Source organism: Mauremys reevesii, linkage group 4 (assembly GCF_016161935.1).
Source record: "Mauremys reevesii isolate NIE-2019 linkage group 4, ASM1616193v1, whole genome shotgun sequence".
NCBI lineage: Eukaryota > Metazoa > Chordata > Testudines > Geoemydidae > Mauremys > Mauremys reevesii.
Window position 1 is genome coordinate 40,398,593 of NC_052626.1, and position 22,452 is coordinate 40,421,044.

General features: G+C 47.6%; 1 protein-coding gene across 4 annotated transcripts in view; it reads left to right on the top strand.

The window, feature by feature from the left end:
* Window positions 1-9,728: 9,728 nt before the first annotated feature.
* ISM2 (isthmin 2) overlaps window positions 9,729-22,452 on the top strand; it is a 46,417-nt gene continuing 33,693 nt past the window's right edge. For 3 of the 4 annotated variants that reach the window (XR_005597286.1, XM_039533146.1, XM_039533147.1), the window contains exon 1: window positions 9,729-9,892. Coding sequence is in view for 2 of the 4 variants with exons in the window: in XM_039533146.1 (XP_039389080.1) it covers window positions 9,755-9,892 (138 nt within the window). In the remaining 2 variants the exon portion in view is untranslated. Of the gene's footprint in view, window positions 9,893-10,319; window positions 10,337-22,452 lie in introns of those variants that run through there. The other variant, XM_039533148.1, reaches the window with a different exon arrangement.

The following is a 22,452-nucleotide window of genomic DNA, read 5'->3' on the forward strand; positions in this document are numbered from 1 at the left end:
ACTTTAAAAGCATATACAGTGTATGATAAAATACGTGTATCTGAAAAAGTGTAATAGATTTGAGACGTCTGAACATAGACTAGCTTCCTTATACAGCTGTTGTTTTTTGAGACCATGTCAGTGCATCCATTTTGGTGATGTTGGCCAACCTAATAATTTCAAATGCTGATTTGTAAGCAAAGCCTAAATGAGCTCTCCCTGACAGCTAGTGATGAGCTGGGGCTGGGGGGAAAGGCTTCAGGACCAGATTACATTCACACCTAATCTACCTAGGGATCCAGCACACAGAGCTGTGTTCCTCAAGCGATAGAGTTTGGCTGGGGTTGGGTTACAAATCACTTGAATGGCGGGCCGGGGGGTAATGAAATGTTATTATTGTATGAGTAAAGGGCAGTAGAATTTTACTTAGCCTGGGCTGCTTGAGGGCATCAAGAGAGAGGGTGGGGACCTGTCCCTCTCCACTGTTTAAAGACAGAGCTGATTAGGCTCCAAAGATAATCTTTTGTTCTGTTAAGTGACCACTGCAGCTGAAATCACTGATAATCAGGTCTAAGTGCTTAGTCCTGCTGTGGGGACAGTGTTTCTGTGGAAGAGACAGCCCAGACTGCACTAGCAGCAAGGTTCCCCCACTGAGAGCTCAGCTGAAATCACTGAGAGCTGGTGGAACCTCAAGAGACCAACTCGCAGAGGTCACAGTGGCAGGTGGCAGCAGAAGGTGACTGCACAGGGCCATTGGCAACAGAGTGGTGGAGTGAATGGTGAGACAACGAACGACAGTGGCCAGAGCGAACAGTGAGCAGCTGGAGGAACGAGCAAGGTGCCTTCTTGCCCCCCACCTGGGAGGTGTACTCACGTGAAAGCACCTCTGAACTCTGAAACTCCACTGACCAAGTTTCAGAGGGGTAGTCGTGTTAGTCTGGATCTGTAAAAAGCAACAAAGAGTCCTGTGGCACCTTATAGACTAACAGATGTATTGGAGCATAAGCTTTCATGGGTGAATACTGACCAAGGACAACACCGGTGAGTGAGGGGCACATTAAACGTTTATTTGTTTGGACTATATTTTAGTGACTTTGCTCCAGAATGCTAGATTTGTGACTGGAAATGGAAACATATGTTTCCTAGTAGGCCAAGATTTTTAAAATGCATTATTTGCTAAGGTTATCTCACATGTTGCTATCTTGAGAGGTCATTATGTTGGGGAGTTTCTGTACTAAACATTTTTATTATTATAATTAATTTTTACATAAGAATGGTCATACTGGGTCAGACCAATGGTCCATATAGCCCAGTATCCTGTCTTCTGACAGTGGTCAAGGCCAGGTGCTTCTGAGGGAATGAACGGAACAGGTAATCATCAAGTGATCCATCCCATTGCCCATTCCCAGAAACAGGCTAGGGACACTCAGAGCATGGTGTTGCATCCCTCCCCATCCTGGCTAATAGCCACTGATGGACCTATTCTCCAGGAATTTATCTAGGTTTTTTTTAAATCCTGTTATAGTTTTGGTCTTCACAGCATCCCCTGGCAAAGAATTCCATGGGTTGACTTTATGTTGTGTGAAGAAGTACTTCCTTTTTGTTTTTTTTTAAACCTGCTGCCTATTAATTTTTATTGGGTGAGTGATAGTTCTTGTGTTGTGTGAAGGATTAAATAACATTTCCTTATTCACTTTCTTCACACAAGTCAAGATTTTATAGACCTCTATCATATCCCTCCTTAGTCGTCTCTTTTCTAAACTGAAAATTCCCGATCATTTTAATCACTTCTCCTTTTTCATACCCCTAATCATTTTAGTTGCCCATCTCTGTACCTTTTCCAATTCCAATATATCTTTTTTGGGATGGGGTTACCAGATCTGCACAGAGTATTCAAGGTGTGCACGTACCATGGACTTATATAGAGACAATATGATATTTTCTGTCTTATTATCTATCCCTTTCTTAATGATTCCCAACATTCTGTTAGCTTTTTTGACTGCTGTGGCACATTGAGTGGGTGTTTTCAGAGAACTATCCACAATGACTCCAAGATCTTTCTTGAGTGTTAACAGCTAATTCAGACTCCATCATTTTGTATGTATAGTTGAGATTGTTTTCCAATGTGCATTACTTTGCATTTATCAACGTTGAATTTCATCTGCCATTTTGTTGCCCAGTCATCCAGTTTTGTGAGATCTCTTTGTAACTCTTTTCAGTCTGCCTGGGACTTAACTATCTTGAATAGTTTTGTATCATCTGCAAATTTTGCCACCTCACTGTTTATCCATTTTTCCAGATCATTTATTAATATGTTGAACAGTACTGGTCCCAGTACCGACCCCTCAGGGATACCACTATTTATCTCTCTCCATTCTGAAAACTGATGATTTATTCCTAGCCTTTGTTTCCCATCTTTTAACCAGTTACTGATCCATGAGAAGACCTTCCCTCTTATCCCATGATGGCTTACTTTTCAAAAGTCAATTTAAATTAAATACATTTTTTTAAATTATATTTGTTTAGAAATCTAGACCTGTTATGTGTTTTGGTGTAACTTGCATTATCCTTATGTTAAATTTGCATTATCCTAAGAAAACATTTACTTTATTCATCTCTTTTATATGTTGCAGGTCAAAGTGAAAATGAAAAGACAAAAAACAATACAACAGTTTTTCCACTCAAAGGTCTCAAAAACCAACCAAAGTGGTTGGTCAAGAACCAAGAATATATCAACATGTCATCTGAAGGTTCAAGGGGTATATCTACATCCGACCAGCCCGAAGCACAAATACAGCTACCTACTAAAGAAACCGTGTCTCCAAAACCTAAAGGCAGTTCCCGATGTTTGTCGGTCAAAGTGTTCCCATTCATTGAAGTTACAAAAGATGGCTACTGGTGCTCCTCTTGCAAAAAAGCTTATGAAGAAGGAAAGCTTCCCTATGCTATAATTGGTAAAAGTGGAGGAGCTTGGTTTGTCATCAAACCATCAGCAAAGCCAATGCTGACAAACTACATGAAAAGGCTGCAAAACACCAGGCCTCTGGAGTGCATCAACATGCAGAAAGCCTTATAAGCCCACTTTCAAAGCCAATTTTAGAAGTACTTAATGAGGCTGTTAAGAATGCTGGAGAGACAATGCAGTTCATGCGAACAAACATGGCTGTGGCATCCTACTTTCTATTTAAGCAAGAGATACCACACACTACAAACTGGAAGCCAATGTTAAGTGCATTGTCACTTGTTCATCTTGAAGTTGAACACTTGTTCCGAACAAGAACAGCAAATACTCACTGTCTTTCTGCAAGAAACTCAACTGACTGGCTAGAAGCATGCAGTGCAACAGTGAAAGACTCAACAGTTGAAAAAGTGAAGAACTCTCTCACCACATTCAAAAAATTTGCATACATGGCTGATGAATGCACCAATGCAAACGGACATCAAGTATTAAGTCATTGTGTATGTTATCCTGATGTCAGGGGTAGGCCAGTAGACGCATTTCTAGATGTTCAAGTTATAGAAGACACATCGGCTGCATCTGACACAACCCACATCTTAGAGTTAAATGCTTGTCAACTGGACCCCAAACAGATGGCTGCTTGTGCATTTGATGGAGCTGCAAACTTCTCTGGAAGTCATAGTGGAGTACAAGCTTTGCTCAGAGAAAAGTGTAACGCTAATCTCTCCTATACATACTGCAGGGACAATCTACTCCAACTAGCACTAGTACGAGCTGCAGAATCTTCAAAAGACATTAAAAAAAGCTATAAATGTAATGTCTTCATTATATTCTTTTTTTCAGCAAAAGTCCAAAAAGACTGAATATCTTGGAAAATATAGAAGATACACTGGGACTGAAGTTCAAATTAGTCCAACCTCGGAAAACCCGCTGGCTTTCTCATGAGTGATCCTTGGCTGTTGTCTTAAAATTACGCCAGCCGTTATTACTGGCTTTGGTAAGTATCTACCAAGATGGGATAGATCTAAGTAGTGAGGCTGGTGGATTACTTTTGCTACTACGTACAGAGAAGACTATTGCCATTCTCTCTCTCGTAAGTCTACTATTGAAACCACTTGGGTCATTAAACAATGCCATCCAGGCATCTGCTACAACAGTAGTAGATCTTTGTCCAGCAACAGAAGCTACTTTTGGATCAATCAGAGAATTATCCATTGAAAAAGTACTAGAAGAAGCAAAGACTTCAGTCCAGAAGTTGACCAATGAAGGCATTTATATTGAATCCTTAAGTGAAGAAGACCAGAAGTGTTTAAGACAACTGAAAAAGTACACAGACTTGATACTTAAAAATCTACAACAGCAACTTCTAGATTCTACTCAACCTCTACGTATTTTTACAGATGCCTGGCCTATAAAACACCAACAGCTGAGTGGAGTGAGGCACTACCAGCAATGGGCCTGCCATGTGATCAGGACAGAATAGAGTATTTGAACACAGAGTGGAATATCATACGACGAAGGAAGGAAGATTTGACTTCAACTTATTTTTTATCATCACTAGTGCTTTGACCTGATCTTTGTGTTCTGTTTCCTGGGATGAACGAAGTAGGAATTCATCTCTTGCTACTCCCAGTCACAACCGCTACAGTTGAGCATTCTTTTTCATCATTGAGTAGAATTTTGTGTTCTGAAAGAAGTTGACTTCTGCCTGATCATGTGAATGAACTAATGAGCATATCAACTGAAGGAATGGAAGTACCGGACACACGAGAAGCCACAAAAGATGAACGCATTATATTCAAGAAGTTCACTAACAGAGTTGTGCAAAATTATAACAAGAAACCAAGGAGGATGTAGATGTAGTGTTTCATAGAAGGCTTGAGTAGCCAACTTTAATTTGTGTGATGATTTTAGAACATAAGTTAAATCTAATAAAATGGTCATGAAACATTTTTCAGTGTTTACTGTGGTGCCATACAGCCCACCTTCACCCTCACAGTTTCACCCTTCATCAGCCCTGACAACCCCCCCTAAATTCGAACATCCCTCCCAATTTCAATTCCTGGGGAAACCACAGTTCCAGAGACCCCTGCCCCACACACATGCATGAGGGTCCATAGAGACCAGGGCACGAATTTCAGAAAGGCAGGAGGTAGTTGAAAAAGAGGTCATGGGAACACAGATTGGGGGGCGGGGGCTGGATGGTGTTCTGCATGTATTTCTCTCCTGGGGCTCTATGGTGAGTCTTAACACTGACATTGTATGGGAGATGTACTATTGATGATGATGCAGGCTCTCACTTGGGAGAAGCCATGGTAGTAACAGGATCAGGATCAATTGGCAATGCGGGTCAAGCTGATGCTCTTTGGAAAAACAAACTGTTCCACTAATTGGATCAGAGCATTGGCAGGTGAGCACAACCTACTGAAAGGTCTGAGGCCTTTCTCTGCAGCCATATTAGGAGAGAAGCAGCCATGTGCCAAGAAGCAGAAAGTCGCATCCTCACATTCCATCTAAATTACATTAAAACAATGTAATATCAGACTGTCAAGAAGGCAATCCTGTCCTAATAGCACCCACCATCACTAGATAAAGGAACGGATTTTAAGATAGTTAAAGAAAACTTAGTTTGACAGCATCCTGTCTGGCAAGGAATCATTTATCAACAGCTGTGATGGTAAAATCTATACTTCTATTGTTTTGTCCCCACTTTTCTCTTGTTTATCTGTATGGTCTCTGTCTGGTTCTTCGATTGTTTCTGTCTGTTGCATAATTAATTTTGCTAGGTGTAAATCAACTATGGTGGTGGAGTATAATTGGTTAAAGGATTGTTTTACAATAAGTTAGGATTGGTTAGAAAATTGTTGAGTAATATTTTAGTAAAATGATTGGTTAAGATACAGCTAAGCAAGACTCAAGTTTCACTATATAAACTGGGGTCCAAAAGGAAGTTCTTGGGAACCAACGCCAGGACACAGCCCCATGATCAGAGCTGCCAGACCACAACACCCTGCCAACCACACTGTGCAGAAACGGGAGTCTCCCAGATGACCTGATCCTGATTGGCCATCAAGAAAAGTTAATCTGCCTTATTAGGAGTAGTGAGCATTGTATGCTTAGCATGTGCATTCTGTTTTGGGGATTGTTATTAAAGGTTAAGTGGGAGATTACTGTATGAGGCTCTTTCACTGGTAAAAGACCCAACAAACCCACAGAGTGTAAGGTTACGCCCTGAGCCCATGGAAGGGTAAGGGTAGGTGCCTAAATTAAGAGGGTTACGCCTTGAGCCCTAGGAACTGGGTTAAGGTGGGTGCCCCTAGAGTGTGTGAGTAACAGAGAATTTTGTGTGGGTAACACTATGATCCAGCTTCTATCCAGGAGAGCACTTAACAGGGGTGTAGAGAAATGGAGACACAAGAGATTATGAAGGGGTAGTTACAAATAGAAGAGAAAACAGTTAAGATAAAATGGATGGCGAGGAAAATCCAAACCCAAAAGGACAATGTTTTAAAGAGAGATCTGAGGTCTAAGGTCTTTTGGGAAGGGACCACATCTTATTCTGGCTGGTTAAGTGCCACCCATATGTGCAGCACTGTATGAATGAATTATTGGCAGTAGTAATACCACATCTCTATGGTGTTAATGCTGGCTTGGCTATTTCTACACTAAAAATTAAAAACTTGCCCTGAACAGTCTCCTATTCTTGGATGATGGAGTGGGGCAGCATTAGTTATATCTTATCTCTGGATCTAACTGCCTTAAAATGCTGTGGAACATCCATCTTCCTGAGACCCTTGCAGGTACGGGTGGTCAACCACTCTGACGCTAATCTGCCTGGGTGAATGGAGGCACTCACTACCAGGTACATTCGTAGCTCAGTGGGCTCAGAGCTCTAGATTTTGCAACACTTGTGTAACAAAGATGTCTTACTAGATTTTCATTGAATCTGCCCCCTTTACCACTTGGCCTCCCTCCTGCATGCTTCCGTCACAGAGGGGGGCTACATTGGCTTTTTTTTCCCCAAAAAAATATGGGGAGAGGACTGATGGACAGGGCCCTGAACTGGGGCGCAGGAGACTGGCACTATTCTGCTGTCACCTTTCTGTGCCTGCTGCCCCCACCACCCTGCCTTGTCTGTTGAGATTGTCGGTTTCTTTGCATAGGAACTGTCCCTCACTATTATTTGTTCCATGGGTAGCATAATGGGGCCTTAATCTTGGTTGAGGGCCTCTTTGGCACTATCTTAATACAAATAAAAGGCACAATAACATGTATAACAAAAAATGTCCCCTGCAAGGTAGGAATGCTGGTGTAGATGGGGCTTTGGGCAGCTGCTGGTGTTCGAATCCCTTTGTGGCTGCCATCCATCTCTGCTCAGAACAGATCCATGTGGCACTCCTTAAAGCACCAGCACCTTGGCTATGCCAGATCCCCTGTCAGGGCCGGTGCAAGGATGTTTCGCGCCCTAAGCGAAACCTCCACCTTGCGCCCTCCCCCGTCCCCGAGCCCCTGCCCTGAGGCACCCCCCCCCCACGAAAGCTCCCTGCCCTGAGGCGCCCCCCCAGTGGCAGTTCTCCACCCTGAGGCACCCTCCCCGCCTCAGCTCACCCCTGCCTCGCCTCCTCCCCAAGCACGCTGTGGCTGCTTCATTTCTCCTGCCCCCCAGGCTTGCGGCACCAATCAGCTTAAGTGCTGCGAGCCTGGGAGGCAGGAGAAGTGAAGCAGCCACGGCCTGCTCGGGGAGGAGGCGAGGCAGGGAGTTCCCCTGAGTACCACCCCCCTTACTTGCTGCAGGCGGCCATCCCCATGCTCCCTTGCCCCAGCTCCCTGCGCCTAAATGCCGGCGGCAACCGGGGCGGCCGAAGATCCGGCTGACGCAGTCGCTGCGGAAGAAAATGTCACCCCCCAAATGCCAGCACCCTAGGTGACTGCCTAGGTCGCCTAAATGATTGCATCGGCCCTGTCCCCTGTGTGGTGCTGCCACCAGTGGATGGTTTGATTAGTTTTGGCAAGCAAGCCTAGTTTAGACAGGGCGAGTCCTGCGGATGAGTCCAAATCTCTCCTTACAGCCAGGCTGATTTGCTAATCCCCACCTCCCATGCCCCTGTGTCCTGCACAGAGAAAATGCCGTCACATGAAACAGGGCAATCTAATGCACCCTGCCATCAACGTGCCCGATTGTAAATCTGTCCAGCAGCAGCCCCAGCTGTGTGAAAAGGCTCTGCCTCCTAGGAGCTGCCAGTGAAAAATGCGCAGCTCGGAGGGCTTGAAACCTCGGTTGTGTCTGACCATATTTGTAACCCTTGTGTGGGATTTCTCCCTCTCTCCCCTGCCCCGTTCTGGCCATGGCCTCGGATTCACGGATTGATTCATTCACGTACTCAGTCATTCATTCACTCACTCTCTCAGTGTGCATGGGGGGACCCTCCTTCTCCAACGTCAGAGCAGCTGGGGGCTGGTTGAAGAGTCACTGGCGAGCGGAGCAGCGCAGGCAGCCCCGATGCTGCGAGCCAAGGGGGGGCTGCACACGCGCTGCAAAGCCAAACTCAGCGCGGCGCTCCCAGGATCCTGAGGGGAGAGGCCGGCAGCTGGGGGGCTACACTGGAGGGACTCGCTCGGGGAAGCAAGGGGCACTTGGCGCAAGGAGGAAATGTGAATGGGAAGAGCGAGCGCTAGGGTCCCAGCGCTGAAGACAAGGGTCCTCAAGGAGCGAGCTGCAAAGGGAAAGTCACTGCCACGGAGGAGAAGCAAAAAGGAGCCTGCCGCGAGCTCAGCCTCGAGGAGGCGAAACCTCCGGCGGCTGGGGGAAGCTTTGCACAAGGAGAGAAGATCAAAGAGTTTGCAGAACAAAGAGCGGGTCATCCTCGTTTGCAAAGCCGGGGGAGCGAGCCCAGCCTTCCCCGCCCCCCCTCCCTCCATGAGTGGCAAGCGGGAGCCCTGCAAGGGACCAGAGGGGAGAGGTTTGCAGCAGAGGTAGCCTGGGACATGCAGCATCCGGGAGGAGAGAAGCGACTGGCTGAGCCCAAGAGGTGGAAACATTTGGAGGGAAACAGAGGAAAGTTTTGTATTGTCAGCAGCAGCCGCCTCCAGTTTGGGGCTGGGGGGGCCGCAGCGCGCGCCCGAGCGCGTGGAGCCGTCTGATGCTGCGCCACTTTGATCTGCGAGGAGGGACTTTATTTGTCCTGATGCAAAAGGAGCATTTTCCCAGCTAAAGGAAAAAAAAGGGCGGGGGGGGGGAGCCTCTGACTTGGGATAAACGAGCACCGGGCTCTGGAACTGCCTGAGGAAAATCACCAGCCCAAGTGACTCGGGGGGTGGGGGGGGGAGAGGAGGAAAAGAAATCAGATTGCAAAAAGGATTAGAAAAGGGGGTGGGGGAGGTGAAGCCCTCTCCTTTCTTCTTTCCCCCTGCAAATCTTTTCAGAGTTATCCTTCAGCATCAGTGGCCCAGGCACCGGAGCCCAGGAAGGGCAGCTAAATCCAAACGTGATCAGCAAACTGCAAGAGAGATCAGAGGGCCAGACCCCCCCCCCCCCCGGCCAGAGGAGAGTCCCCCGGAAGCCAGGGGCACTGTCAGTAATCTTTCTCCCACACTCTGAGCGGCTCTGGGCCCTGCCAGGGACACAACAATACAGGAGCAGAAGGCTGGAAAGAGGATTGCAGTTTTCATCTGCACTTTTTGATCCTCCTTCTCCTATTCCTTCAGGGACTGATTTTGTAATATTAGCAGGCTGGATTAGTGGGGGTGGGGGGGTGCCTGGCTGCTTGCCTTGTCTGTGCGTGGAGAGGTGGGTTAGTGGGGAGGGCGGAGGAAGAGATGTCTGGGATCAGAGGGAAAGTTGTGCTTATCCTAGGCTTCGTCTTTCTGACAACTCTTCTGGCGGTGGTGAGAGGGCTTCCCCTGAGGAAACAACGCACCAGCAGCCCCAGGGAGCAGGGTCACAAGCTGATGGAGGTAAGGCAACTGGCTGCTCGCTGCTCTGAGAGCAGAAGTGAGGCCCAGTGTCTAGTTCTTACTCGGGATATTGTTGCGGGGTGGGGGCGTAGACGCAAAAGAACAGAACAGGAGTGTAACCTGGGGGGCGTTCTGATGAACCACCCCCAACATGGCACATGAAGGGCTTCTAAAGAGATGGCACATATGATGGAAGCCCCTCGCCCTCTGAGACATTTAAAAAGTCACCTGGACAGAGCTCTAGAAAATCCAGTATCTGCCCCGGGAGCGGCTGGGTGAGGTAGGACCGTATGGGGTCCCGTTTTGTTTTAGGTGCATGATTTTGCTTTAAAAGCCCAGCTGCAGCTAGTTAAGTCTCAGCATATGGCAATGCTGCCCACCCTAAGGAGCTCTTCTCCAGCATCTCTGCGCATGAGGAAGGGGACAGCACACCCTTGTATAGAGGTGAGGGCCCTTCCTGCTAAAACTGTGAGGACTCCCTTGAAGTTGGTCATGGCCAAGCTAATATGTAATTACATTACATATTATCCAAAATGCATCTGTGTATCCTGTCCACACCTGGTCCTACCCAGAGCTCTGAATGACACAATGGGTAACAGCTGCCGCTTGAGAGAGGCAGGTTTTTAGTTTCCTCCTTGGCTTGGTTGGTTGTTTTTTTTGCCCAGAAAGGACAGAGCTCCTTCCCCACTACCCCAAGGTGTACGATCCCCTGAGATCTCAGCCTTCCATGGGATGGGAGTAGGCAATGTGGTTTCAGACGCCTCAAGACTGAGGCTAAGTTTAATAATTCAATGTGCAGGAAGGTCTGTTGCCTCCAAAGGACAATATCGTCACAAGAGAGGTGAGTCAAAGACCAGGGCAGGGTTTGCAGCTTGTCAGGAGCACAAATGTTTCACAATAATGCATTCATTGGCATTAAATGCAGCAGATTGCGGCAACCTTGCCCCTGGAGGTGGAGACCATGGTGGCTACAGGTTCCAGAATGTCACGCTCCTTCTTGATTCAAACGGCCTGTGCTTGCATAGGAAGGAGCATGGCATGCTGGCTTCTGTATTTCCATATGCTGCACCACTCAAGCAGGGTTGACTTTAGCGTGGGTTCATGGCTTCAACTGCACCCACAGAAATCAGGCCCAGATTAACCAATATGCAATGATTTTTGTGGGCACAAGGGCCTGCATTTCAGGTTTGGCCCAGCTGCTCCTCCATGATGACAGAGGGGCGGCCAGGCCACATTTGAGTGAGTGACATTGCAACCTGGCACACAGGGTCACAGCACCACTCAGGTTTGACACCTGCCATCAATAGCGTGCGGAGCAACTTGTCCACCCTTACTGGACCCAGATCACACCTGTTGCTACTGCTGGCATTATCACACCAGGTCTGAGGCGACCTGTCAGGTGGAGATCCCAGAGATAGGGTCAGGGATACTGCTCCCACTGGTAGCAGGGCTGGAGCTCAAGGAGAGGTGGGACCAGAGTGTCCCCCCCAGCCTAAGGCAGGGCAGAATCCACCTACTCCCGCAGAGAGGGCAGCAACCTGACAGGGTTGAACCCTGACACCCCCCCATCCCCTCCTTCTAGTGCACCCATTGAATTGGGAGGCTACATCCACCCCTGCTCTCTGTAAAAGGTGGGGGTGGCCAGGGGCTGCATTGTATTCCAGGGGCTCTATTTTGCCTCTTCTTGTGGCAGGAACTCATTGGCTAGACCTGTGTGTTGTCTTGCAAAGGATTTAGACCAGCTAAGATAAATGGAAGGAAACCTTGACTCTAACCCTGTGGCTTCAAGACAGCAGTGACTAGTGGGCTTATAGGACATGGGATCAAAATGCATGGAAACCCACTGTGTGTTTGAGTGGGGGAGAGAGCAGTGGAATGGGAGCAAATCTATAGCAATCCTAGAGAAAAAAGGCCCTTTAACAAACAAGGAGGGGGAAACACAGTGACTTCTGTATGGCTGAACCAAACAACTGCCTTTTAAATTGATCTCTTAGCAGGAAAATGAAAAGGGGGTTAGACAATAAGGAAAAAAAAATTCAAAATTCACCTTGTGACCAAAGCTACTGATAAAAAACAGGTTAAAGAAATATGTGGAAAAACTGACTGGATATGAATTAGTAGGTCTGGGTAGTAGCAGCCCAGATAGTCATCAGTGATAGGCATCAGTATAAGAAGCTTGGTAGATAGATTTTAATCCCAGCATGTCAGAGGGGTTGGCTGATGAGTTTACTGAATGACTGGCAGCTCTTTTTGAAATGTTACAGAGAAATGTGGATATACCTTATTGTTATTTATTACTAAAATGTGGCACTGGTAGTCTAAAAAGAGTGATCCTGGCTATTTCTGGCTGATCAATTGAACTTCACTCCTTAGTAAAATAGTGGGATAAATGTTGAGAGTGAATCTGAAAGCCAGGGGAAGATAATTGAACCACAAGCACCAGAGAGCTTGGTTTTATCTTTGCCTAAATCATGCCAAATGAGTTGGATAGCTTTTTTTGATTGAATTACCAATGAACGGATGAAGGGGGATTGCTCGAAATGTTATATCTAGACAATAATCTTACATTTATATTGTGCCTTTCCTGGGAAATTCTGCAAACATATATACCTGTATCAGTTTGCTCACTACAGAAATGCAGCCACCTCTTGGTGGAACAAGGCTGTGTGACAGCATGCAGCAACACAAGAGTTGGAATTCTAGGCACGCATAATGTAATTACCTGAGCTGCTGTTCAGCCTGGAGACTGTGGTTAACACCCAAACTCTTGCAGAAAAGCCATGGTATCTAGTAAAGCATTGGATATGGTACTTTATGGAATCTTAACTGAAAAGGCAAATTTGTAGGCCGTAATCAAAGGATAATGATCAAATGGCAATGTATGAAGTTGAGGGCGGTGTCCAGTGAGAACCCCAGAGATCTATGTTAGGCCCAGTTTTACTAATCAGCTAGCAAAGGGGGAGGAATAAATCAGCACAAATTTGTGAATGATTCTGAATTAGGGAGCTTACATGAATGCCCAGAGACCATGTCTCCATATGTGTTTGTACAGTGCTTAGCACAACAGGTCTCAACTTGAGACCTCTGGGTTCTACTGAAGTTTTATATTGTATTTATACAAAAGGGCTTGGGAGATAAGGCAAGAGATAAGATGGAGACACAGGCTTCCTAGGGGTCTACCAGCGCTTCTTGTCATGTCTGTGTGTGCCTTGTAGACTGTAAGGTCTTTGGGGCAGGGACTTTCTTCATTTGTGTTTTGTGCAGCAGAGGGAAGGTTGTTGACACTTAGAAAATAATTCTAAATTGGATGTGTATAGTTATTCTTCTTGGAAGCCACTGAATGCGGGGTGAGAGATGTAGAAAGCGGGTAGTGCTGAGAGACTTCTGCCGATGAGAGGGAACCGCAGATTGGGTTTATCAGCTTGTAAAGCAACAGGGTAGCAAAAATACCAGTGTGATTTTTGGCTTGTATACACAGATGGTTCATGTCACAGAGTTGACAGTCCCTATCTCGATGGCACCAGTGTGACCACATCTGGAATATTGGTTACTTTTGGGTAAAGCCCTAGAGATGTGGATAGATTGGAGGAGGGGGCAGAGGTACAGAGAAGAACAACAGAAATGATCAAGCAAGGTGGAAAAAAATATGGAATTTTTTAGTTGAATACATTGTTCTTTTTGAAAAACCTATTTTCAATTAAATATGAAATTGATAACCTATGTTAAGGCATAAACTTACTTAAACGCCTTGAAATAAATAAAATATGCTTCATCAATGAGCCCTGCTCAACAGAGCCATAACTAGCTATTTTTGCGCCCGAGGCAAGAATATAAAATTGCGCCCTCCCGCCGTTTGGTGGGTCTTAAGCGGATCCAAGAAGTCCTCACTGGGAATACTAGAACTCGATTACTCGAATGACAGTTGTTGTGTTTGCAGACAAATGCACTGTCATCTTTTTCTGCACCTCTTAGCTTTGCGCGCCCAAGGCAAGTGCTTCATTCGCCTCGCCCTTGTTACAGTACTGCTGCTCACATTGTAATGAGTTGAAGGGTAATGCTTCTTTAAGAATATACAGAATCAGTCAGAAAACATTAACTTTTGAGGTCAACTCAAGCTTTATAAATATGTGACAATGTCGTGTGAGCAGCTGTGCTATTTTCAGTCTTTCCAGTGGAGTGAATGCTAGTTTTTACATTTTTCCTAATGTAAGTACTTTTAGTTTCTGTTGTGCAGAAAAGCTTTGGCCTTTGTTCCTTTTGGTTTCAGTTTAGGAAGCAGAGGGAGAGAGAATATTTATTTAATTTGGGCTGGTTCATTCAAAGTTGAGAAACCAACTAGGAGTTGAAAAAGCAGAAAAGCTTGTCTTGGTCTTCCAATCAATGAATAAAACCCAGCTGGAAGAAAATGAGATCTACTGATGCTAAAAACCTGAAGGATATGGGGATAGATTTTCAAAGGTGTATTTAGATGCCTAAAGATGCTGATAGGTGCCTCGTCCACATGGGGGTTTTAAGGAATTTAGGCACCTAACTCCCATTGAAGTCCCACGAGGTTCCTAAATACCATTTGAAAATCTGGCCCATGGTAACCAGAAACAATGTCAGTTCCCTAATGCCAGTTAGAACATCCTTTGTTTAATAAATCAGTTAGTTTTAAATGCAAAACGTGTTTTGATCAACTTTTTTCCCTATGTATCCAGCACATTTAAGGTTATTTTATTTACTGATAATAAACAATTTTAAAATGCCGTTTTGTGCATTTTTAATTGAATTCCAATTTCCATGCAAATACAGCTTGACACAAACCATGAGCAAAAAAATGATCATCTAGTAAATAAGAAATGCAGCATTTGTCATTTTCTATCATAATAAAAAAATAAAAATTAAGACTGAATAAATATATATTAGGTTCATTTTTATTATATAGCTTTTCTTTAGGAAAATAACTAAAAAGTTCACATATGAAGCAGGATTAAAAACAAAAATTTAAATCAAGGTTTCCTGTTTGCTAATTTAAATTATGATTAATATCTGTGATTTAGTCAATCCAGGCTGTGAGCAAATAGGTGGAGTGATTGAGTTGTGAGGATGAATTCAAAGTCAAATTTGTATCACTAAATGGCGCCTATCTAGAGCGATCTGCGAGATATGACTACCAAGGGGAGCAAGGGATTATTTAGGGTGCTCCAAAGTGATATAACAAGGTTTAATGGAATTAAAAGCAGCAAAAGAAAATATAGGCTGAGCGTGAGGGAAAATTTCCCAAGTTTCAGGAAACGTGGAAATAGCAGAAGCCCCATCACTTGGGACATTGAAACATGGATCGGAGCAAGCCCTGGAGAACACAGTGTAAGGAACAATCTCTCATTGATCTCTGGGTGGATGGACCAGATGGGACCCAACTGGGTTCCCCTAGCTTCATCTCTGCAGTGAAGCTGCTAGTGCCTTCCGGAAAACATTCCTTTTAGCATCACTTTTGCTCTGAATAGCCCTATTTGTTTTGTTCTTCCCTCGTTCTTGTGACCAGGGATGGTTGAATAAAAACCGGATCTTACTTTCCTCAGAACCCATCTGCTCCTACTGCTGATTCCCAATCCTCTCTCTTACTGACATCTCAGGACTAGCTAATTGTGCTGCCACAGACAGTGGAGGATGGTTTCAGGTAGGGAGTTGCGGGGGTGACAAGGGAACAGCTCCTCTGTCTTCCATGGTAACCCAGGGGAAGAGAACCCAAGGACACGTGATGCAGGATCTGAGCAGGCCGAGTGTGCAGTGAGCTCCCCACAGCTGCTGCAGGCTGTGTCAGTGGCAGAGTCATTTTGCCTGCGGATGTGCTTTTTACCTTTTCATTTCTTCAGCAATTAAGCGTTCTTGTCTCTGGCTTTGTCCTTGTCCAGGGTCGGATTTGTGGGTATAAAACGTTCACTGAAGCATCGTTCCGCTCTGAAAGGGGCTCTTTGTGCACAGGAAGGTACTTTACCCTTTGTAGCAAATTTCCTTTTGAGAAGTGCCAAATTATCTTAGTCAACAAAGTGAAAACCCTTCCGCCCTGGGGCTGAGTCAGGAGCAAAAACAATGAGGAGCCGGCTGTAGGGAAGTTATTGGATCAGGAGGCTTCTTCCCTTTTTGTGGAACAAATAGGCCTGTTGAGTTTCTATTGCAGAGATTAAAGGGGTGCCTGTAAAAGGCACATGTAAAGGGAATGTCTTAGGCATGAATTGCTATGCAGGGAGGAGCCATTTTCATGAGCTAGGTGCTTGTGTACCCTTTAGCAATGACTCTCTGCACGCCTAGTTTGCTGGTTCAAATCCAGCTCCAGGTCAGCAGTGGCACATAGCTATTGTAGAATGCGTTGGGGGTGGGGACAGGGTGGGAGGGATGGCATACCTCAGTTTGGTTCCTAACGGAGGGGTGTCTGTATCTTGCCAGCCTTTCCCAGAGTTTGCCAAAGGCTGGCCTATGGAGACTGGCGTCCCCTCAAAATACATTCTCTCCAAAGTAGGTTGAAGCATATGATCAGGGTGGTGTGTGTGTGTGTGTGAGTGTGGAAAACCTGCCCTGCTGCTGCCCAGGCTGGACCTTTTCTGGGGATTAGAGGTCTCCTGTCTGCCGTGGAGTCAATTGGTATCCTTCACCATCACTAAAAACAGTTAAAGAGAGACCCATGTACTGCCAAAGTAGCACCGGCGCCTGCTGGGAGCAGACTTATGGCTGGTCTTGAGATGTGGGGGTGGTAGTAGTTGTGCAGCTGGGTTGTAGTTGGTGCAGTGTGAAATCAGGCTGTTGCATTTAACACGTGGGACGTGTCTGGTTACTAGAGCTAGTTGGGAAGTTTTCCTCCCAATATTTGTTTGGTGAACAATGGCTCACTGACACAACAGACATTTTCACCCAAAATTTTCTCTCTTAATTGAAAATGTTGGGGTTAAACAAAGGTGAAAAAAAGATTACAGCAACTTTTTTCTTTAAAGAACTGACAGTTTCAGTATTTGATGAAAACCTTTTGGGTTTTGTTGAAAATTTTTCACAGGGAAAAAAACCCTTAATGGATTTCAGGATATGCTTAAAGGACCAGCTGTCAGAATCTGTTTTAGTGACTTGTTTGCAGTTGTTCAGTTCTTGCCTGCTCCAGGTGTCTAGTAACTTCCTGGGCTTTACTGAGAAGCTGAGAGGATGTTTGTGACTTCTGGGGCTAGGAGTCCAGAGATATGGTGGTCTATTTGCCTCCCTGTCCCAGGTGGCTCATGGTGTGAAGGGAAGCAATATTTCCTGGGCTATTGGTTGTTTCATTTAGTCTCCAGGGGAAGAATAAAGTTTAAAGGGAACAAAATGTTGTAAATTTTGTCTTGCTTATTGGCAGACTCCCCCTTGCACTGAGACAGCAAGAGGGGGCAACAGAAAGGCTGGATGGAGTTAGTCTGTGTTGGGAAGAGGAAGGGAGCCGTGATCTTGACTAGGGTTACAAGGTGTTAGCTGACACATTCTAGCTAAGGGCATGTCTGCACTGCAATCAGCGGTGTAATTGCAGCATGGACCTGTGCTAGCTTTAATCTAGCTAGCAAAGCTAAAAATAGCAGAGAAGTTGCGATGGTATGGACTTCAGCATGGGCTGTACAAACCCGCCTGGAACTGTGGGACATACTTGTGTTCCTAGCCTGCACCAGGGTCCATGCCGTTGGGTCTTGACTGCTATTTTTAGCCATGCTAGTTAGATCAAGGCTAGCTCTGTTATGGCTACACAAACTGGAATCACGCCTCCAATGGCAGTGTAGACATACCTAGGGCCTGGTCTAGACTAGGATTTAAGATCTGATTTAGCATGTAAAGTTTGTATGCTAATGCACACATTTGAAAGTCTAGTATACGCCCAGCTTTAGCACATGCTACAGAGGGGGAGCCTAGGCTTTAGGTTCACCAGTATGGCATACGTCAGAAGCCTACACTGCCTTGCCTACCCTAAACTTTTCAAACATGATCGATAGCATGTGTTAGCTGTCGTATGCTCACCCCCAGCCTCGACGAGTTTAACACATTCTAGAACTCTAGTGTAGACAAGGCAGTGGAGACATTTAACACTTAGCTGGTTGTGTTGAAGCCTGGCAGGGAGCTATGAGATAAAGAGCAAATGTTTGTGGAGCAGCCAGCTAGGGTGACCAGATGTCCCGATTTTTGGGTCTTTTTCTTATATAGGCTCCTATTACCTCCCACCCTGTCCTGATTTTTCACATTTGCATCTGGTCACCGTATAGCCAGCTAGTCTGTACAAATGTGTGAGCGTGAGAGGAGAGAGTGGGAGGGACAGAAGGCTGCCCTGTGGAGAGAGAGGAGTATTTCAGTCATTCCTGATCACCCCCACGATTAAATTACCCCTCAGCCTTGCCTTTCCCTTTTTGTCAAATGCCAGTCATTACCCAGCTCTCCCTCATTGTGGTGGAGCCCAAGGTCGGCGTCTCCCTGCTTGGTTTCCCTTTAATTTGTTGCTAAAATCCGCCTCTCTATTTTTAGCTGCATGTTCCCAGGGCGCAGGCAGCCTCCTCGCTAATAACCCAGAGGACACCAGGTGCGGAGCTCTGTGCAATGTTTTCAGCGAGATGAGATTTTGTACAGATGTCTTAAGCTCACATCTGCTCTCCCTCCTCCACCCCCAACACCCTTCCGCTTCCCAGAGAGGCTGTGGCTGCATTACATAGCGAAGCTGGCTCCTCGCTCAGGGGAGGAGACAACCAATAGTCTCTCCCAGGATGTGTAAGGGGGGGAGGGGTGTCCCAGGGGATTCCTGGGTGGAATGTGATGTGGAGATGCACTCAGTGCTTAATTTGCAATGACAGAGATGCCGAGACTATGAACTGCCAAGCGTAGAAGTGCCAGGGCTGAGCCCTGGCACAAATGAAGCACTGGCTGCACTGCACTGCTGGAACTAAGGTGTGGGGGGCATGTTATTTGCAGTTGTACTTCATCAGTTGATTGCACAGGGCTCGCAGGAGGGTTTTGCCTTCCTCTGCAGCAGTGAGTGGGGCTCACGGTAACAAGCATGGGTGTGCAGTGGGCACTGGGGAATCTTGAACTTCCTTTTCTAGGTCCCTCTACATTCAGAAAATGCTAATACACTAACTAGCAAAGTGTCAGGGGGAGAGGCTACTACAGGCCAGAACCCCCAGATGATCCTGTCCTATATCTAGTACATTGCTATAAAGGGAAACTCCTCCAGAGAGGGAAGGCAGTGGGTGTTATGGGGGAAATGAGTTCCATGGACAACGTCAGTAGCCCCAACGACCTCTCTGTAAATGCCCCTTTGCACTCTCCCCACATCTTAGTTTTCTTCACACCTGTAAATAGCATTCTGCGGGCTGGACAGAGTCGTTTAGGCCTAACGTATGAGTGTTGCTGTTTTGAAAGGGTATTTGCAAAACTGTCTATGAACAGAAATGACTTCAGCAGGTTGTTTGAAAATGTAGCAAAAGAGCCAGTAAGCAAGAGTCTAAAATCAAAATCTGAAATTTCTCATGACACCCCAGTCCTCTGGTCCTGAGCTGGCTCCAGCAGCAGTGGGGCGGGGTGGTGAACGGAGGGAGCATGCTGGCTTCCCTGGAGTCTGTGCGTTCCAGTCTCTGGCATAAATTAAAGCAGCCCTAAGGACTGCTCTAATATACAGCTGCCCAGACTAGCATAGTGCACTCCAGCCACACCCTGCTGTAATTCTTTGGCAAACCCCTGTGCCAGAGGCTGCAGTCTGCTGTGCCAGCGCTACCTAGCCTGTGGAAGCCCCCACAGTCAGAGGAATTCCCAAGTGGCTGTTTGCACCGGTTTTACGGCACTTGCATGCTGACAAAGCCTGTGTATGGGGCCATGTATCCCAAAACAGGGCTTTGGGCTGTGAAGCATCCAGCACACCTTGGATGCAATTTAAATGCCAATGTTAAAACCATCAATGAAAAGGCTTTCTGTGAGGGGTGGTGTTTTTGTTGTTTATGACTTTTGGAAAGAGTAATTTAGCCTCTCCACCCCTCTGCAAAGTGGCTCAATATCACTATCTCCATTTTACCAATAAGGCTCAGAGAGGTAAGGTGACAGAGGAGGTAGTGACAGAGCTGGAATTAGGGAATCAGGGGATCTGGCGTCTATTCCTGACCCTGCCACATATTTCCTGGGGGTCCTTGGGCAAGTCACTTGACCCCCCTGAACCTCAGCTTCCTGTCTGTGAAGTGGCTGGTGAAGATAGATTAATTCCTTTTTGTGAGGCACTCAGACACTGGGGAAGAATGTCATCGAATAGCCTATGAATAAATTAAATGTGTTTAAATAGAATAGACTTGATTCTGAGGGAAGGTTTTTTCTCCCTCTGTGGCCACTGCACAGCACTGTTCAGATATACAGGGGTTATAGAAGTTCTAGGGTTGCCAACCCTACTGGTTTTGCCGGGAGTCTCCCGGAATCAGCCCAATTCCAGGAGATGGAGCCCATCTCCTGGAGGCTACTGAAGCCAAACTGGTAGATTTTAGGCTGCTAAAAGTCTGGCAGTGCAGCAGGGCTAAGGCAGGCTTCCTGCCAGCCCTGACTCCGCGCTGCTCCCAGAAGCAGCCAGCACATCCCTGCAGCCCCTGGGAGGGGGTGCAGGGGTCTCTGCGCACTGCCCCCACCCTGAGCGCCGACTCCGCAGCTCCCGTTGGCCAGGAACTGTGGCCAGTGGGAGCTGTGGGGGTGTTGCCTGCAGGCAGGGGCAGCGCACAGAGCCCCCTGCCCCCCTCCCCCCAGGAGCTGCAGGGATGTGCTGGGCCGCTTCCAGGAGCAGCACAGGGATGGGGCAGGCAGGGAGCCTGCCTTAGCCCTGCTGTGCCGCCAACCGGGAGCCACCCAAGGTAAGCGCTGCCAGATCAGAGCCTGCACCCCTCACCCCCTCCTGTACCCCAACCCTCTGCCCCAGGCTCAGCCGGGAGCCACCTCCCACACTCCGAACCCCTTGGCCCCAGCCCACACCCCATCCTGAACCCCAACCCCCTGCCTCAGCCTGGGTGAAAGTGAGTGAGGGAGGGGGAAAGTGAGCGACGGAGGGAGGGGGATGGAGTGAGTGGGGAGGGGCCTTGGGGAAAGGGCAGGGCACGGGGCAATGGTGTTTGGGTTTGTGTGATTAGACAGTTGGCAACCCTATATAGAAGCCCTGTCTTTGGCCAGGGGAGAATCCACCGGCACAGGCACTTCTCAAGACAGCCATAGGTCTGCTGTCAAGCCCTAGCATAGGGGGCATGCCTAGGGTGACCAGATGTCCCGTCTTTAAAGGGACAGTCTCGTATTTAAGCCCTCCTGCAGGTGTCCTGATTTTTTCTTAAAAATGGGCAGATTGTCCCATATTTTCTGTCTCACCATCATCAGTCCTGGTGGTTCCTGCTGCTGGCTGAATCCCTGATCGCCAGCCCACCAGTGGTGAGTGGGGGGTCCAGTGGCTGATGATGGGGGTGGGAGTGCGAGGCTGGTGGCGGGGCAAAGCTGCAGCGCGGGTCCGGCTGCTCCCCTTGCTGGTCCATCAGCACAGCCCCGGCTGCATGCCAGCTCTCAGCCAGCAGGGCCCCCCCCCTCCTGTTTCCAGCCAGCGCTGGCTGCGTGCTGCGGTGGCTGGTGAGTGCGGGCAGGTGCCAGGCGGCAGCCAGTTACATGTCGCCTCTACTGCCCACCCATCGGCCCTTTACATGCTTCCCCTCTTGCTGTCATCTCCCTGCTTTGCCCCTTCACCACCACCCTGCCCTCAGCCCCGCTTCTCCTCCATATCCTCCATGGAAGATTGGCTATGGCCCTGGAGGTTTTTCGCCTTCCTCCGAAGCATGGGGCAGGGTTCACTTGCTAAGGAGTGGGTGGATCGGCTTCTGTGGCCTGCATCTTGCAGGAGGTCAGACTAGATGATCATAATGGTCCCTTCTGATCTTGAATTCTATGATTCTATGATATCTCCCCTGCCGGGGCGCATCCTGCTCCCAGCCCCTGATCAGAGCGCTCGGCTCACCAACAGCCTGGCCGGCAGGCTCCTTCCTTCCCCCTCTGCCTCTGGCTGGGTTGGTGCCCCAGTAAAGCCCAAAACCCTCCGGCCGGGGCACTGGCCAGGAGGATCCGAGCCCTGCATGTGCCAAAGCCCCACACAGCGCTGGCACAGGGAACCATCTCCACCCCTCAGCTAAGCTCTGGAGTGTGTGTGGGGAGAGCAATTTCCAGCCTGTTCACTCCCCAAACCTGCAGACTCCAAAGTAGCCCCCAGGGAAGGGGCTTAACATCCTCGTCACCCGCCCCTGCCCCCCACCCTGGGTCTTACCCCCAGGAGCTCGGGGGTAATCTGTCCTCTAGGCACCCTCCCCTGCTAAGCCACCTCTCTAGCCGGGTTCCCTGAAGGCCCTGCAGTCAGGTTCCCTGGGCCCTGGTGCACAATGTGTCCTTAGGGTTTAACCCCTTCCTGCCCACGCTGTAGTCGGGGGACAGGAGGCAGCTCAGTTATGTCTGTGTCCAGCAGCAGCCTGGAGGTGTTAGCTGCCTTTCCATACTGTGCGGGTAGGAACGAACAAGCTGCTTCTAGCCACACG